The 18,005-nt window shown below is 41.1% G+C and overlaps 1 protein-coding gene across 1 annotated transcript; it reads left to right on the forward strand.

Annotated features, from left to right (window-relative positions):
- The first annotated feature begins 8,028 nt into the window (after positions 1–8,028).
- On the forward strand, positions 8,029–17,124 carry LOC125723794 (acyl-CoA Delta-6 desaturase-like). The gene is made up of 13 exons (XM_049000577.1): positions 8,029–8,249; positions 8,802–9,065; positions 9,628–9,738; positions 10,094–10,291; positions 10,936–11,037; positions 12,233–12,358; positions 13,947–14,007; positions 14,284–14,360; positions 14,505–14,602; positions 15,732–15,828; positions 16,082–16,161; positions 16,273–16,398; positions 16,772–17,124. The coding sequence occupies exons 2-13, from the start codon at positions 8,859–8,861 to the stop codon at positions 16,821–16,823; spliced, it is 1,335 nt and encodes a 444-aa protein (XP_048856534.1). The 5' UTR covers positions 8,029–8,249; positions 8,802–8,858; the 3' UTR covers positions 16,824–17,124.
- Positions 17,125–18,005: the final 881 nt, after the last annotated feature.

The raw sequence follows: 18,005 nt of genomic DNA on the forward strand, positions 1-18,005 counted from the left end.
CCATCCATCCATTTTCCAAATCGTCAGGGTTGCGGGGAGTCCGGAGCCTATCCCAGAAGCTATGGGTACAAGGCAGGGAACAACCCAGGATGGGGGGCCAGCCCATCACAGGGCACACCCACATACCAGTCTTGATCAAACTATTTCGGCTTTTTTATGGCAAGGTAGGGCACCCAGGATACGTAGATCTGTCTTACAGAGATGTAAATTTAAGGACAGTCTTTCCATGCCTAATTTTCAATTGTATTATTGGGCAGCACACATCCACAAAGTCTTATTTTGGCTTTCACCGACTGATTTGCCTTGGTGTGAGCTAGAGGTGCAATCCTGTACTGATTCTTTTTTGCTGGCCCTTCTTACCGCAAGTACATTAACTAAGCTCTCTGGCTTTATAGTCAACCAAGTGGCATGCTGTACCCTCAAAATATGGTACCAGTTCAGGACACATTTTAAGTCTACCTCACCATTATTGCTCCTTTATTGCGGAAGCATTTCTTTAAACCCTCGTTTACAGATTCCACCTTTTCTGCTTGGCATAATAAAGGGCTGAAATCTTTCAAGGATTCTACAAAGATGGTATCTTCCAAAACTTTGCCGTGCTGTCAAATGAATTTAACCTACCCCCACCTCATCTCTTTCGGTACTTCCAGTTCAGACACTGTGCCAGATCTTTATTTCTGACATTTCCATCTTCTCCTCCAAGTCAACTTTGGGAGGAGCTTCTCTGCCTAAGTCCCAGACAAAAGTCACTCATCTCAGTGCTTTATATTAAATTACAGTCTTTTGAAAGTTTAACACTCACCACAGTTAAGAGTGCATGGGAATCTGAGTTGGGCTTGGACCTGGACGATGATTGATTGGATGCTGCCCTCAACATTATTCACACAAACTCTACTTGTGCTTGTCTCATGCTCATACAATTCATGGTGTAACCTCACTCACATGTTCTACTCATGTCCCTCACTGTCTAATCTTTGACAGAACTATTTTAACATGTTGTCTAAGGTATTTTCCAAGACTATAGAAATTTCTCCACAGATTTCCATTTTTGGGCTCCCTGGTAATTATTATCATTATACTTCAAACCAGCTGGATATTCTAGCTTTCACTTCCCTTATGGTGAGACACCAACTTCTTCATTGGAAAGCCACCCAAGCTCCCTCTATCAGTCAGTGGCTCAAAGATACGATGTCCTTTCTAAAACTGGAGAAGATTAAGTATTCTGTGAGGGGTAACCAAAAAATATTCTTTGACAAGTGGCAATGTTTTATAACATTTTTCAAAACTCTTTCTTCCATACCTGGTGGTGCAGTGGTTAGCACTGTTGCCTCACACCTCTGGGACCTGGGTTCGAGACTCCGCCTGGGTCACATGTGTGTGGAGTTTGCATGTTCTCCCCATGTCGTCGTGGGGTTTCCTCAGGGTACTCCGGTTTCCCCCCACAGTCCAAAAACATGCTGAGGCTAATTGGAGTTACTAAATTGCCCGTAGGTGTGCATGCATGAGTGAATGGTGTGTGAGTGTGCCCTGTGATGGGCTGGCCCCCCATCCTGGGTTGTTCCCTGCCTCATGCTCATTGCTTCCGGGATAGGCTCCGGACCCCCTGCGACCCAGTAGGATAAGTGGTTTGGAAAATGGATGGATGGATGGATGTTTCTGTTTATTAATAAAAATAAATAAAAAATGTCTCGTGTGGCCTATCCTGCATTATTCCCTGTTGTGCGCTTGTAGCTTCCAGGATAGGTTCCAGATGACCCTGAATGGGCCAAGAAGGTACAGAAAATGGATGGATGGATGGAAAATGTTTCATGTTAATGTGTATTTTAAAGATGCTTTATTGTCTTTACTGTACAATGAGATTTCGTTTTGAGCGTGCCAGCAGAATTTAGTTACTTGGAAATTTTTCACCAAGGTGTCTTGATTAACTTCACACCTATTTTAATGGAAAGAGATTATAAAACCATAAAAAATGATACCTCATTTGTCAATATAGCTTTAATAGAACCAGAGATGTTGAAGATTTAATATGCCTGAAATCGGCCTTTTGTTCTAATGTAATTACAATTAGAACTGCAGAAAAAACTGTGACTACTTAGAGCAACTTTGCTCTGCATATGCGGAGGGCAGCCTGCGCCTCATTCAATAAATTTAAGAAATTGTAAATAGGGTATGGTGCACTTAAACAACCATAACTTTGCCAATATCTAACCAATCTTAGTGATTTTTTTTGCAACATGTTGTTGAATGTTGAAATGAAAATTTACTTGGGGGTATCTACATTAGCTGGCATGATTTCCAACCAATCAGGAGCCAGATCGGTGGTCACGTGACATTGACCCATCAATATAAAATCCCTTCAATCTTCAATCATCCTGAAGTGGGCACACGATTGTACAGTGTGGGCATGCATCAATCGTCATCATAGTTGGCAATTTTCACATTTAGGGTGCAATAAATATGCCTGTGCACAAATAATCGATGCCCCATGATTCTTTCGATTTTTATTTAGTGCGTGAAAGTTACCTTGTTTTCAAATTGTTGTTGCTCTGCGAATACTGAACCGATTTTGATCCGGTAAAAAATAAGAAAATCAAGGATAAATAAGTTATTCAAAATGACGGATATCTCATAAGTGGAATGCAGAGCTAGCCGCGAAAGCCGCATTTTCGCACCCAACCCGTAGCCGCCGCTGAAAAAATTATGACGTCATCACACGGAATAGTAGAGTGAGCGACCAATGCAGGATTTCCAAGTACCTAAGGAGATACACAAAATTTACAATAAGATCCAAAAAATACAATATGTACACATACACACACACACATACACACATTCACAGTGAATAAGGTGCTTGTAAATTAGTGCAATATAATCGTACTCATGAATGGTTATGATTTTGTATAAAGTACAGTGCATGAGCAATTTTGCTGCGGTAGAATTAGGGCGCCTTTCGGCTTATATGAACCCCGAGAAATCGGAAGCTCTGGACCACCTCCACCCTCTCGCCACTGATGCTGATGGGGTGGTGGCCCATGTGTTTCTGTCTCCTGAAGTCCAGTATCAGCTCTTTTGTCTTTTTGGAGTTCAGGGTGAGGTTGTTGTCTCGGCTCCAGCGCTCCAGGTTCTCGACCTCTTCCCTGTAAGATGACTCGTTACTGTTCGAGATCAGACCTATCATGGTTGTATCGTCTGCAAACTTAATGATGATGTTAGAATCATGGGTGGGTTTGCAATCATGTGTGAAGAGGGAGAGAAAAATCCAAGTCCCAGTTGCACAGGTGTGTGTACAGTCTAAGGTTGTACAGTTTGATGGCCAGCTTGATGGGGGGGATGGTGTTAAAGGCAGAGCTGTAGTCAATAAACAGCATCCGCACATAGCTGTCGTGCTGCTCCAGGTATGATAGGGCAGTGTGGAGGGCCAGTGTAATGGCATCCTCAGCTAACCTGTAGGCAAACTGATGTTGGTCCAAGGAGGGAGGGATGTTGTTCTTGATGTGAAGATCAGCCGCTCAAAGCACTTCATAACAACGGGGGTTAGGGCCACTGGACGGTAGTCGGTCAAGTTCCTGATTGCTGCCTGTTTATGGACGGGGATGATGGTGGCGGATTTGAGGCAAGTGGGGATGGTGGCCTGTTCCAGGGAGATGTTGAACATCTGCAGTCAGCTGACCTGCACAGTGTTTCAGGCCCTGCTGCTTTGTTGGGGTTGATGCGTCTGAGGGCCCTTCTCACCTCATGTGGGTTGAGCAGCAGGGTGTTTGGTGGGGCCTCCCGCAGGGCCAGTTTGGTGTGGTGATGGTTAGTGTCTTTGTCGAATTGTGCAAAAAAGTGGTTCACATTGTGGGACAGGGATCACTGTGCTGGTTGGACAGGTGTTGCTGTTTTTGTAGTCGATAATTTAATTGATTCCCTGCCACATGTGCCGGGGGTCATTGTTGTTGAAGTGCTCCTCGATTTTGTCTTTGTAGAAGCGCTTCGCCTCTCTGATGCCTCTCCTTAGGTTGGACCTGGCTGCCAAGTTGGCTTCTCGGTCACCGGTGTGAAAAGCCACATTGCGTGACTTCAGCAGCTCTTGAACTTCCCTGTTCATCCACGGTTTGCGGTTGGGGAAAGTGTGAATGTCCTTGAAAGTGATTACAGTGTCCATGCAGAAGTTTATGTAGGAAACAACAGAGGATGCGTATACATTCAAGTCGGTGTGGTTGTCCTGTGTGGATTTCAGTTTAAACAAATTCCTGTCTGTGTCATCAAAACAGTCCTGTACTCTGGTCATGGCTCCTTTGGGCCAGACTCTGATGGACCGTACAGTGAGCCCAGTGAGCATTGTTCTGGCAATGAGGGGTTTGTACTGTATGCTGGGGTCAGAAACAAAGAGATGTGATCAGACTGACCGATGTGGAGGGAGGGGGACGCTTTGAAAGCGTTTGCTTTGTTGCAGTATACATGATCCAACGCGTTATTTCCTATGGTTGGAAAATCAACAAACTGGTCGAATTTGGGTAGCACAGTTTTGAGATTGGTGTGATTAAAATCTCCCCAGGACTGGTGTTTTGCAGTCCGTTTGTAGCATCTTGCGAGTGCTAGCTTAGCATTAGCTTGAGGGGGGATGTAAACGGTGGTGAGAAACACTGTGGTGAATTCCCTCAGTAGATAAAACAGTCTGCACTTCAGCGTAATAAATTCCAGGTCCGGTGAGCTGTATTGTACTACACCAAGAGTTATTCACATAGATGCACACGCCGCCGGCTTTGTCTTTGTCAGTACTTTTTAAATCCTTGTGAAGTGTTGCAGCTCCAATCACACAATGAGAAATCTCATCTTATTTCAAAGGTACCTAAAAATATTGTTCCTGTATAATCCATTCATCCACCCATTTTCCAAACCGTTTATCCTACTGGGTCGCGGGGGGTCCGGAGCCTATTCCAGAAGCAATGGGCACGAGGCAGGGAACAACCCAGGATGGGGGGCCAGCCCATCGCAGGGCACACTCACACACCATTCACTCACACATGCACACCTACGGGCCAATTTAGCATATTTATTTTTTAACATATTATTATAATTATTGTTATTATTATTATTAAGTTTACGTGTGTTTGAAGCGTGTGGAAGGGTTATTTTAAGGCTTAAACTATAAAGAAATGTTTATTTATATGGTCTTTCTATATCGCAGATTTTTACCTATTACTGATAGGTTTGGGACACATCTTCCGCGATAGGCGTGGAATCACTGTACTACCATTTCATCCCTACTCTGAGTACTCTAGTTTCCCCTACAATCCAAAGACAGTTGATCAGCCATTTTTTTGGGACTTGAATGGTTCAGTTTCAGTATTCAAGAAATGAAGCTCTTGGAACGATTAACTTCTCTCTCAATAGCAAAGAGGGTCATCCTGTCAGTCTTCATCCTGACATTACAAGGTATCAGGCATTTTGGAGAGGCATCTAAGAGACTTACAAAGTTGCCAAATAGATTGGGGTGCCGGATTTTTTAAGGTATTTTATATTAGAACCAAACAAACCAACCAAAATATCAAGTATAACAAATTGTTCTTTAATTTTGATCGCAGACCTTCCATTTTGTGACATGCAGTAGTTTACACTCATGAAATATAATTTAAATATATCTCTTCCACTCCAGTTAGAATAACTTTGATTTTGGATAAGCAGCAAGTTTGCAAATTACAAAACATCACTCATTCTCTAATTTTGATCACTACTGTATTGTATTGAACTATGGGACAAGCCTGAAAAGATAGGTTTATATTATTTATATGATTTCTATTTCCCAAGAGAAAATCCAGTGAGTTATCAGAAAATGCTGGTTAGCTGCTTGCACGACATTAAGCACACTACCCAGCTACCCAGGCATTTGTGCATACCTGGCACCCACAGTGTGGTAACATCGTATTAGCAATGCTGGCATCTTGTGAAGCTTTAATATAACTATTGTCAGTAACTACAGGCACACAAAGCTGAGATTCTGGTTTGGCAATACTAATGACAGTACTTTCAGTGAAGATTATATTACCTGATGATTCTCACCACTCCCAGATTTCATTTCTGTGTTTTTCCCATCTGATTTAAAAGTTCGAATTATAAATTTACCTCCCCAGCTGTTTTATTTCTGATTAAAAATGACTTCATACATATGTGACATTATCATAAATATTGTTTAAGATAGGAATAAATGCCATAAGCATCCATCTTTCAACTCCTCACCTCAAACAGCGAATCTCTAGCCCATCCTAGTAAATGAGGAAACAGAGGAAACAAGCTGACACCAACTGGTTAACCCAGCCAGGATGTACATACTGTGGCCAGCTTGGAGTTACCAGTTCTCTAACTTCATGTCTCCTCAACCAGGGAGATGTTTGGCAATGGCACTAACCACTGAGTCACTGTCATCCAGGTTTCAGAGCCATACTTGCCAAAATGAGACACTTTCAGACACTTTAAAAGAATCTCTTTGAACAGAACTCTCCCTACCTATGGCATACAGTATGATGCCGTCAGCAAACAAAACAAAACAGGCAAAGGATCATGTACAAAAATGAGACATGCGAGTGCTGTGATCGGATGAGAGTTACGTTTTAAAATTTTGTTCTGTTTCCCATAGATCTACTATGGGATGCTGCCTTTGTATACAGTAGGCTAAACTACTCTAATGCTCTGTTGTTGGGGAGCACACACTGGACATTAAACACCTTGCGGCGTATTCAAAATGCAACAACTCAAATTGTCACTAAGAACAGGATGTTTGAACACATAAACCCTGCTCTTAGTTCCCTGCACTGTTAGGTTCAGGACTGACTTCAGTTGACTGACTGAAGTTCCCCTACTTACATATTCCTTATTGGGGGCACCTTGTGGATGTGACCTACAAACCGTAATATCATGGGTACAGACTTCAATCTGCACACTGCACAGGCCGGCATGGAGAATTGACTCATTGATTGAACTTTGGCTTTCACCTTGACTACAGTCTACTGTCACTATAATGATAGTATGCCCGAGGGGTGGGGGGGGGGGGGGGGGGGGGTTGGGACCTTGGACCCCCCAGAGGTTTTTTTTCTCCTTACCTGGGAGTTTTCTTCATTTCTTTGTCTTTTTTCCCTATTTTTGTATTGTTCTCTCTTAATGATGTTGTATTGTATTACAACACTAAACACTTTAAAGAGCCTTGGGGTGACACTGCTGTGAAAGGTACTACAGTATATACAAATAAATGGAATTGAACTGGATAAAAATGATCCTAGTGGCCAAGCTATCATCACTTGACAGAACAGCAGGGACTGGTAAATGCTTTACAAAATGGAGAAAGTACCACAAGAAATCTACTAACAATGTCTACCACAGAAGGAAAAAAAAACATTGATACAGACGTAAGACTGTATCAAAGCTGAAGTGTTAATGCATGGCAAAGTAAATGTCCTTGAGTGCTCCTGTTCTGATGTGACAAATGATCTTTAAGACGTCTGAGCAACTTCACTGTATAACTAATTCTCCACGAAGAATGGGTTAAGCAACAGGTAAAGTAGGTTACACAAAGGCTGTATTGTAGGTCTTCCTGAAAGTGCGTCCAACGGATACTGAGCTGATAATTCTCAACAATTATGTATACCACAGTATTTACTAACTTGTATTTCAGTTTACTTCCTTTGGGGTAAGTATTGGTGTTTAGTGTTTAACTGTGATGCCTTTGTAATATACTGCAAATATGGAATATAAATAAATCACTCTTTCAACGATTAAACATGAGCAACCCAATGTAAGCATGCCAAACACGCATCCCCTGAACATCAGTTTCTAGTTGCGATTTTTTTATTATTAACCTGAATCTTTACTTAACAATTATGGGATTTAGATTGGCGCGAGTGTTTTCAATATTCACGCATCTGCTGGATCCTCATGTTTAGCAAACTGGCAGTGCACCAGCGAGTCCATAACATTCACCGATCACCCTGGCCTGTATTACCAGCAGAGCACCCCTGGGAGCAAAATGCGGCGTCCCTCTCTCTCGCTTACTGTCGGAAGAGCGATCCGGACCAATTGCGAGTTCGCAGGCAGTGCCGAAGAAGGCACCGATTGGAGAGGGAGGCCTCGAATGATCGCCGGGGCACCGAGCTGATCGTGAATGAGCGCGTTGCATAAGGAGCAACGGAATCGACTGGACTTTGTTACGGGAGAGACGTAGTGCACTTATACGGCGCAGGGATGTGGCAGTGAGGGAAACCCGCAAGGAACAGGTGAGTGCAACGGAGCTGTACCATGCATCTGCATATAGAGGCGGATCTCCTGTCTGTGATGTACAGTATGTAATATCTAGAGTAACAAAGTATGGACGCAGTATCGTTAATAATTCAGTGCTTATAAAAGCAGCTGTAGTAATAAAATAATATAAAGAGAACATGACCGTTCGGCTTGAAGAAATAACTACGAATTAATAGGCTATTCTTACCCATTGATACGATCAATAAGAAATGGGGTTAAATTAAATAAGAAAATAAGAAATGGGGTCTTAGCTTCCCTAATGTCTGTCAGTCTGTGTATCTATCGATAAAATATATATTATTAATGCTTTCAGTGTGGGGAATCATGAACAATTGTAAATTTACCTGTGCAATTTTTCAGTAAATTCCGTGGTGCTTCTACAGCAGTATCATAATAGATGTTACACTTATCCTTAGAACATATATGTCCACGTCATGTACTATATATTGATGCCGTTCTTGTCAAAGCTTCTGTGTTGTAGGCCTAGTATTTCTGCGTTTCCTTTCTCCGTTGCTTATGCCCTGCAGTAAAAGGGAGCAACAGCGCCCAGGTGGAGACGAGCAAGACGATAAGGAGCAGCAACAATGGGCGGCGGGCGACGGCACCTTGAAGCCGCCCCCGGTAGCAGCCGAGACAGCGGTGTTTATACGTGGGAGGAGGTGCAGAGACACCGCAGCAGAAACGACCAGTGGATCGTCATTGAAAGAAAAGTGTATAATGTAACCGAGTGGGTTAAGAAGCATCCGGGAGGATATCGGGTTATAACCCACTACGCTGGGGAGGACGCCACGGTACGAAATCTCAGTCCGCATCCAGACTTCGTGTATGGCTGGACTGGCACGTTGCAATAACCAGGCATTGTTTAGAACCTGACCCTTTGCAGATCGTGTAGTGTAGTGGTTTATTATACTGTCAGAAGAACCGTTTGAACCTTATCCTGCATGTTGTAAGTCCATAAAAATATGCCCTGTATGGTTTTTCTTATTTATGTGAAACAGATGACAGGTATATTAAAATCATTTGCTTAATATTTTACACTTTACATTGTTAATTTTTTTTGCATGTGTAAAATACAGTAATATTATTTAAAATGACACTTCGTTGTGATGTTACTCATATTATGATTAAGAGTACATCTGCTTGCTAAAGAACTTTTTTGAAATTGTCATACTATAGATTATTGAGAAATATAAAAATAAACACTGCTCAGGGAGCTTTTTAAAGAAAACATAGAAAAAAATAGTAACAGCCAGGAAACATTTTGCACTGTGATACCCTTGTAATATGAACGTGTTGTGTAACCATGGATAATGGCAAATGATAACACATCATTTCTCTGTGGCTGCATTTTAGGATGCGTTTGTTGCATTCCACCCAGATCCTGGCTTCGTGCGAAAGTTTCTGAAGCCACTGCTGATTGGAGAGCTGGCCCCCTCGGAGCCTAGTCAGGACCACCAGAAGAATGTGAGTGCCGACATTCACCTTCCAAGCTTGTGCAAATTGCCAAAGGTTATTACTGTGTCAGGTTATTGTTCAGCAGAGTTTATGAAGATAAGGGACACTGATGGTTGACCTTTTGGAGTTAATCCATACATGAGAGTTGAATGCAATGTGAATCCGAACCTGTGTCACATGATTTAAGGGGAGCAAGACTGATACATTCAAAGGCAGGATTCTAGTATTTTCACACAGTTGCTACATTGTTTCAAATTGCCTCTGTAAATCCAATTGTTCTCATTTCTTAATTGTTTCTCTTACTTTTTCCTCTGCATTGGAATCTTCCTGTGTCATGTGATTTTCTCTTTTCCTTATATCAAAGGCTATGGTGCTCCAAGGCTTCCGAGCCCTCCGAGAGCAAGTGGAGAAAAAGGGCCTGTTTCGAGCCGATGCCACTTTCTTCTGCCTCCACTTGGGGCATATCCTGCTCTTAGAAATGTTGTCCCTGCTAGTGCTGTGGACATGGGGCACAGGGTGGATCCCAAGCTTGATGTGTGCAGTGCTTCTTAGCACATCTCAGGTATAATCACTACATCTTAGCGCTCATGTGTCACATGACAGGAAACTCATATATCCAGAACAAGAGAGTGAACAAAAATGAAATGAGTGGAATGAAAGAAGTATCAAAAATTAGTGGAGTGAAAGAATTACCCATGGCTGATATACTGTCCCTGCAAGACAATTACCTCAGACGATCCGGGAGCTGAGCTGCCAAAATCAGCAGGGACACAACCTACCCACACAAACCACTACCTCTTTACTAGGCTGAGGTCTGGAAGTACTTCTGCTGTCTCTCAGTGAGACCTGCGATGCTCAGAAGGAGCTTCTATCCTCAAGCCATTAGACTGCTTAATACTAAATTGACACATTTAATTTATATCCTCTCCTTATTTATGCAGCTCACACTTTATTTGATCTTTGTTGCACATCTCTGGTGTATGTACTTTTTACAGTGTAACTTTCCTCATCTGTGACTATTTATTATAATGTTACTCTTAATGTCTTTTTTGCTTCCACTCTTTAGTATAGCAGGGTTAACCACCTTGCATTTCGCTCTAGGTTATGGTCTGACTGTAAACCTTGCATGTGACGAATAAAACCCTTGAATCCTGATAGGTTGTACTCTGCCAAACTGAACCATATTAATATGTGGTTCTCTTGCAGGCCCAGGCTGGATGGCTTCAACATGATTTTGGTCACCTATCCGTGTTCAAAACGTCGTATTGGAATCACCTGCTACACAAATTTGTTGTTGGACACATAAAGGTTTGAAAATGGAGAGGATGTTCACTTTATTCAAATGTAAAAGTAGTTTGTTTACTAAAATTCAAACTATCCATATCCTGGCACACTGTGTGGGAGCCTATAAGTGGACTGCAGACTGTAGGGTATCTATATGAGGGTTGTGGCTAAAGTTATGAGAGTTATTCTCATCTGTTGACCTGTGGTAATGGGCACCATTATTATCTGCATTGTGTTGATATGTGAATTGAGCTTCCCTAATGTAATAAATGCCTCTCTGTCACACCAAGATGCAGTAATATGAGTATAACATGAGTCAGAGACTCCCAGACAGTCCACATTTTTGTTCCCTCCCAGCTCCCAGCACACCTGAACCAAACAATCAGGTAGAGGAATGCTCAGATTTGGGAAGGAGGAAAAACGCGGACTGTCTCAGCTCGAGGACTGGGTTGAGAGACACTGGATTGGTGAACATCTCAGCCAATCCGAGACACAAAATAATAACAAAAACAGTAACAACAATAATTGTCAAAAATTGGATCTCCATAAGAATAACTGCAGTGACCACATACTAATATAATGCAGATATTTTTGCAGTATTTGTAGTTTTGATGGTATACTTAGCAAAGACAGGTACCTTCCTAGTGAACAGTTCCAAGGTGAATAATTTCTGACTCTCAGAGTGATATCATATTTTTGCTTTTTTATTTAAGGTCCCTAGTAGAGAAAAAAACTGCCTGCATAGGTATGAAGTGTGCCCACAGTGAAACTATGTACCCAGGTAGTGTTTAATGTGCAAAACAAACAGCATGTAAAAAAAAAAGATTGCAAACATAATTCAGTGCAGATCATATAAATCAGTGTAGGGAAACAATGACATTTATTTTCTAATTTTCAAAACATTCAAAAGCAATGAGAAAATGGTGAACACAGGGAAGGGACAGGGAAATCTGTTTGGAATTGGGGTAAACAGCAAAGATGTTTCACAGAAATAACTTTATAATAGTATTTTTTTCATAATTCAGGGTCAGTTGATGCAAAGACCTTTGGGGAGGATGAGATTAATGGTACTGTGATGCATTGCTAAAAGGCAGGTCACAGAGTGAGGACTGAGAAAAATGAAAACAGGAGACAGACCAAGAATAAAGTGCTAAAAGAAAACGTGAGGAATGAGACATGCATGGTGGGGATCTCCCTGGGCTTGTCTGTCTGCCCCCAGGGTGCTTCTGCCTGCTGGTGGAATCATCTGCACTTCCAGCATCATGCCAAGCCCAACATCTTTGGCAAGGACCCTGACGTCAACACACAACATGTCTTTGTAGTGGGAAACACCCAGCCTGTGGAGGTACTGGCCTTGACATATTCATGAAGAGATGCGCCTTGTTCTGCTGATTGTCTTTATGATGTGGCCAGGGGTGTGTGACATACAAAAAAAAGGTGTTTTGACTGCATGGCTAAGTCTCCTTAACCAAAATTAACATGAAATCTTAACAAACGAGGATTAGCAAAAAATGAGCAATGCAGTAAGTCTCTGTAGGTTATGAATATCGTGATTATTTAAATTACAACTTAACTGATACCAGCAACCATTAAAATTATGTGTCAGAGTCACCCATCATACTCAGGGCAGGATCTAAACAAAACGTAACTTCTGATTGGTTGCATTGATAACTAAGTCGCAACAGATCAATCTCGCCTAGTCGGTTGAATTCTCATTTATAACCGCTTTTTGTCTGTTCTGTCATTTTTTCATTGCTCCACCATCTCTTGAGAATTGAGTACAATGTATTATTACTGTATTTAATGTTGGTTATGTCTTACTGTGCATAATGTACCATTTAAACTTATACATATGCATGTGTATGAAAATCACGCTATATATAGGGTCTGTGGATTATTTTTGGCTATCCATGGTAGATCTTCAAACTCCGTAAGAATAATGACACTTCATTGATCCTGGTGAGAAAATTCTCTTTTTGCTTATCTTGCACGCACATAGGTGAGAGCAAGCTTGGCAGGGAAGGGCAGCCACCTGTTGCAGTGCCCATTGAGCTTAAGGATGGCGTTAAGGATCGTGCTCAATACCCTACAGATGTGGCTATTTTTCAAAGGCCAGGCTAGAACTGGCAGAATTCCAATCATAGGCAGAAAGGCTTAGCCCACTGAGCCACACGCTGCCCCGCACACTCACCTGTGGATAAGGGGGGCACTACTGAGGTAAAATGTGGCCATTATAAGCATAACTTGTGTCATTACATCATGAGCGGGACTGTGTAGTTATCCTAAAGTTAGGAGGCTTGTATAAGCTTGTATAATACACATTTCCTTGTGTGGTGTCAGGACAGGAACAATAACTTAGGAACTGCTCATCTGTAATACCTTCTTTCTAAATCAGGTTCTAACTCCAGTTACCATTGTTACCAAACTATTAGGAAGTTTCTGTCATATGACCAGAAATACGACGGAACAGACATAGCGTGGTTATAAATGAGAAATCAATTGATTAGGTAACACCAGTCTATTGTGAATTAATTTGCAGTGCAACCAAGCAGATGTTAATTTTTTTATTAGAGCCCGCCCACTGAGTTTGATAAGTAACTTTGACAGATAATTTTTATGGTTGTTGTATCATTTAAATGGTCATTTAAACAATCATTTAAATAACAATTTAAACAATGATTAAAATAATAATTTAAATTATAATTGTATTTAATTATAATAAAAAAAATAATTTTAGTGACATATTAATTTATTGAATATTGTCACAATACACCCTCCATAAATGACTGGGCTGTAATGAGTAATCCTGACGGTCCACTTCTGACATACTGATGTATAGGTGTAGATAGATGTAAAGATAGTACTTTACCAAAACGTGTTCACAGACTGTTGGATATACAAGTAAGCTGATACATTGCTTTTCTGCTTTTCAGTATGGAATAAAGAAGCTGAAGTATTTACCTTATAATCATCAGCATCAGTATTTCTTTCTCAGTGAGTTCCTCTTACTCTCCTTAAACTGACATGCAATTTGCTTGTACTTCTGATTACTGCCACAGGGTGACACAGTGTGTAGGGTAGTCCTGAGTAGTTGAGACCCAGTTACTTTGTACAGACCGGCTTAAGGACCATGAAGTGAAAATATAATAATAATAATAATGATGGTGATGATGATAACTTCCTTGGTTGAAATGTGACAGTGTTTATGAGCACAGAAACAATACATTATTAAGATATAATGCAATACCTGTATCTCATGATCTTTCTCAGTTGGACCTCCGCTTATCATTCCTGTCATTTTCAATCTGCAAGTCGTGCGAACGATGCTGTCTCAACGTCTCTGGGTGGTAAGTTGTACTGATGGCTGTAGGATGACTTGATGGTGCAGCTAATGGCACAGTGTTCCGTATTAATGAACAGAGGGATAGATTACATAATCGATGAAGTGGACATATCCTGTTCTTCTTCAGTGTTCTTCTTCCCCATTGTAGGATTTGGCTTGGTGGACAAGCTTCTACATGAGATTCTTCTACTGCTATGTGCCTTTTTACGGAGTCTGGGGCTCGGTGTTGCTGCTCACTTGTGTAAGGTGAGACCTGAGGGATGAACTCCACTCAAACGCTGTATTTTGTCCACAAACTGCACACTTACAAACAGCAGTTATTACTCTCATTCCTCATCTCCTCACTTAGAGAAGCATGGCTGGCTACACACCCCCACATCATTCTGTTGGATACAGTACCATAATAGACCACTGCAGTTTCACAGAAATCTATTCAATGTGCAATATGCCAGTATGTCCGATAAGTAAGGGATAAACCATAACAAGGTGTGGGTTTATACAAAAATAACCAATTTGGTGTAATGTCGCTAAACATTTTGAAGTTGATTATTTTCATATAACCTCAGCATCCATGTGAGATCTTTGGACCAATAACAAAATAGTATAAAATATTTCACTTTTATTGATGGTTTACTCTTATGTATATTGTCTATATATTTTATATATCCTCCTGAGATTCAGTGAAAAAAGTTTTTCTTTATTATAATTATTGATTAAAATTATAGGTGACATGGGGGAACAGTGGTTAGCACTGTTGCCTTACACTACTGGGACCTGGGTTTAAGTTTCTGCCATGGTTCTCTGTGTGGAGCTTGCATGTTCTCCCCGTGGGTTTGTGGGGTTTCCTCTGGGTACTCTGGTTTCCCCTCACAAACCAAGAACTGCTGAGGTTAAATGGAGTGTCTGTAAGTGTGAATGTACCCTGTTAGGGGTTGATGCCCCATCCTGAATGGTGCCTATAGGCTGTGGACCCCCAGTGACCCTGAAAAAAACAAGTAGTTACAGAAAATAGGTGGTTGGATTAAAATTTTGATTTGACAAGAAATGGAAGTTGTCAGGGTCACACCCCTACATGTGATATAACCTTAAAATGCTAACTGTCCTCTTTAAGGAACTACTGAATTGAATACAGTGGCATGTATAGTATGAGAGATATGAGCAAAAACCTAATATCCTCTACAGTGGACAAAACATTGGATCTCAGCAGGATATTATTTACTTCATATTTGTATTGCATTGGCTTTGGAAGTTTAATCTTGACTGTTAGATACGCCACAAGGGAAGCACAAGATATGTGGAAGAAGTTGATTATTCAGACGAAGGTCTGTGTGTCACTCGGGAAATGCTGTGCAAATAACATGCTCTCCTGGCCCAGGTTTCTTGAAAGCCACTGGTTTGTATGGGTCACACAGATGAACCACATCCCCATGAACATAGACCATGAGGCACACCAAGATTGGCTGACCATGCAGGTACGCCTTGATCCCTGCAGCCTAACCTTCAAGATGAACTTCAGCTTTCTTTGTCTTCGATTTGCCCACAAAATCACTGTGTTTTTACCACAAGACAACAATTTGAATATTGACACTGACACCAAAAACCAGACTAATAAAAACTTAAAGAATACTCAGATTAATATGACCTTTATATAATGGAAGATACAGTACGGTAAGATTGTTAGTGACTGCATATGTACATTATCTTTGCTTTATTCTTCCTTTTAAGCTGAGTGCCACATGTAACGTTGAGCAGTCTCCCTTCAATGACTGGTTCAGTGGACACCTCAACTTCCAGATTGAGCATCAGTAAGTGCAGCACACCGCATTTCAGCACACAACCAATTTGATACCTTCGATACTTTAGCCTGGCCACAGTTTGCCAGGCCTGACGTGATCCCCATACCTGTTTTGCTGCAGTCTGTTTCCCACAATGCCCCGGCACAACTACCAGCGTGCGGCTCCCATGGTGAGGGCGCTGTGTGAGAAACACGGCATTCCCTATCAGGTCAAATCGCTCTGGCACGCTTTCGCTGACATTGTTGGGTAAGGGAACCTCTACTAGCCCACACCACTCTATATTCTCTGAATGCTATTAGTGTTGCACTTTGTTTTTTGATTTGACTAGCTGTCTTATTAAGTTCTTGCGATGTTGAAACAATACTGGATATTCATTGGAAGCTCAGACTCTGCATTTATGCCCAGTTGATGTACTGTTTGCCTCACTTGTACATCACTTTGGACAAAAGCGTCTGCTAAAAAAAAACAAATGTAATGTACTTATAAGGACACAGCTCACCATCGGGGTTTAAACGAACAAAATCGCACACTCACTGGAGGTGACCCACATGGGATGTTGATAATGAAAGTGTCATTTATCTCTGTAAATACCCACTTTTGCTTTCTTTCATTTTTTTAGCTCCCTTAGGAAGTCTGGAGACTTATGGTTAGATGCATATCTCCACAAATAACACCACCAAAACCACTGGATTTCCTGGGTTTTTTTTTCATGGGAAGAAAGAATCTCTTCATATTTATGAGTTTATTGAAATGTAGCCATACCTTGTTCTGGCTAATTTGATTAGTATTATGTACATGACTTTAATTATGTGATTTTTTTCAGAACTGTTAATTGTTGTACTTTGCATTGTTGTTTCTATTGTTGGAAAGAACATGCAGACTCTTCCTGACATTTGTAGATATGAGAAGGATGCCTGTCATTTTCTGACTTTTTGAATGCATTTTGTGGAAAATACAAAAGTGAATCATTAATATTTATACATAGTGTGTTTGTTGAAATCATCCATTTTCACTTTACCATTTTTAAAGCACAAATCGTAAAAAATGTAGTGGTTATTAAAAAACCCTAAGTAGATTTACATGCACAGTAAGAAAATCTAATTATTGTGTTAGTTAAACTAAAGCCAGACTTTTAAAGTACATGTAAAATATTAGTCCGGCTGAAATCATACAAAATCGAACTAAGACACCCCAGATAAGGTGATTGGGAATCAACTTACTCCTGCATATACTGTATATGTTCAATTGGACTCAAACTGGCCTAGGTGCTTTGCGCATGATCCACAGTCTCTGTCTTTGTAACAGTAGAAGCTGGTACAGGGACTGCAGAGGACATACAGCATATACGAAATATAAAGCATGTAAAGCTGTCCAATTCACTACTCAAGTATAGGGCAATTTCCCACCACACCAGGTACTGTATGTTGGGTACTTCAGAAAAAAAGGTTAAGTGGTACCTTGGGCGGAGCTTAGTAGGGCTCCGTTAATGATGTCATAAGCAGGAGGGGGCATTTCCCTTATTCTGATTGGTCCAGGGGTTATGTCCGTATATGGTATCATGCATGCTTATGCCACATGTTGCGGATTTTGGGCCATATCGTTTTAAGGAATAATAAAACATGTAGCAGGATGAATGTAAGCTAGCGCATACACGTTCAGCAGTGGTCCGGTTGCAGCCATGTGCTGTTAGGGGTAGGCACAAGCGTCCCAGGACTTTGTGTATTTTAAAAGAAGAAAGCACTTAAACTCATTATATTTAACCAGCATGTTAAAAGAAGAAAAACTTTAATGGTATTTATGTTTTTTAAAAGAAGAAAGCACTTAAACGCATTATACTTAACCAACATGCTAAA

Source organism: Brienomyrus brachyistius, unplaced genomic scaffold (assembly GCF_023856365.1).
Source record: "Brienomyrus brachyistius isolate T26 unplaced genomic scaffold, BBRACH_0.4 scaffold51, whole genome shotgun sequence".
Classification (NCBI taxonomy): domain Eukaryota; kingdom Metazoa; phylum Chordata; class Actinopteri; order Osteoglossiformes; family Mormyridae; genus Brienomyrus; species Brienomyrus brachyistius.

What these genes read in the sequence shown, in the direction of transcription:
- LOC125723794 (XM_049000577.1), top strand. Translation starts at nt 8,859, where the DNA reads ATGGGCGGCGGGCGACGGCACCTTGAAGCCGCCCCCGGTAGCAGCCGA. An exon ending in AAGATTGGCTGACCATGCAG is followed by an intron (nt 15,829 to 16,081) that starts GTACGCCTTGAT and finishes CTTCCTTTTAAG; the next exon opens with CTGAGTGCCACATGTAACGT. An exon ending in AACTTCCAGATTGAGCATCA is followed by an intron (nt 16,162 to 16,272) that starts GTAAGTGCAGCA and finishes GTTTTGCTGCAG; the next exon opens with TCTGTTTCCCACAATGCCCC.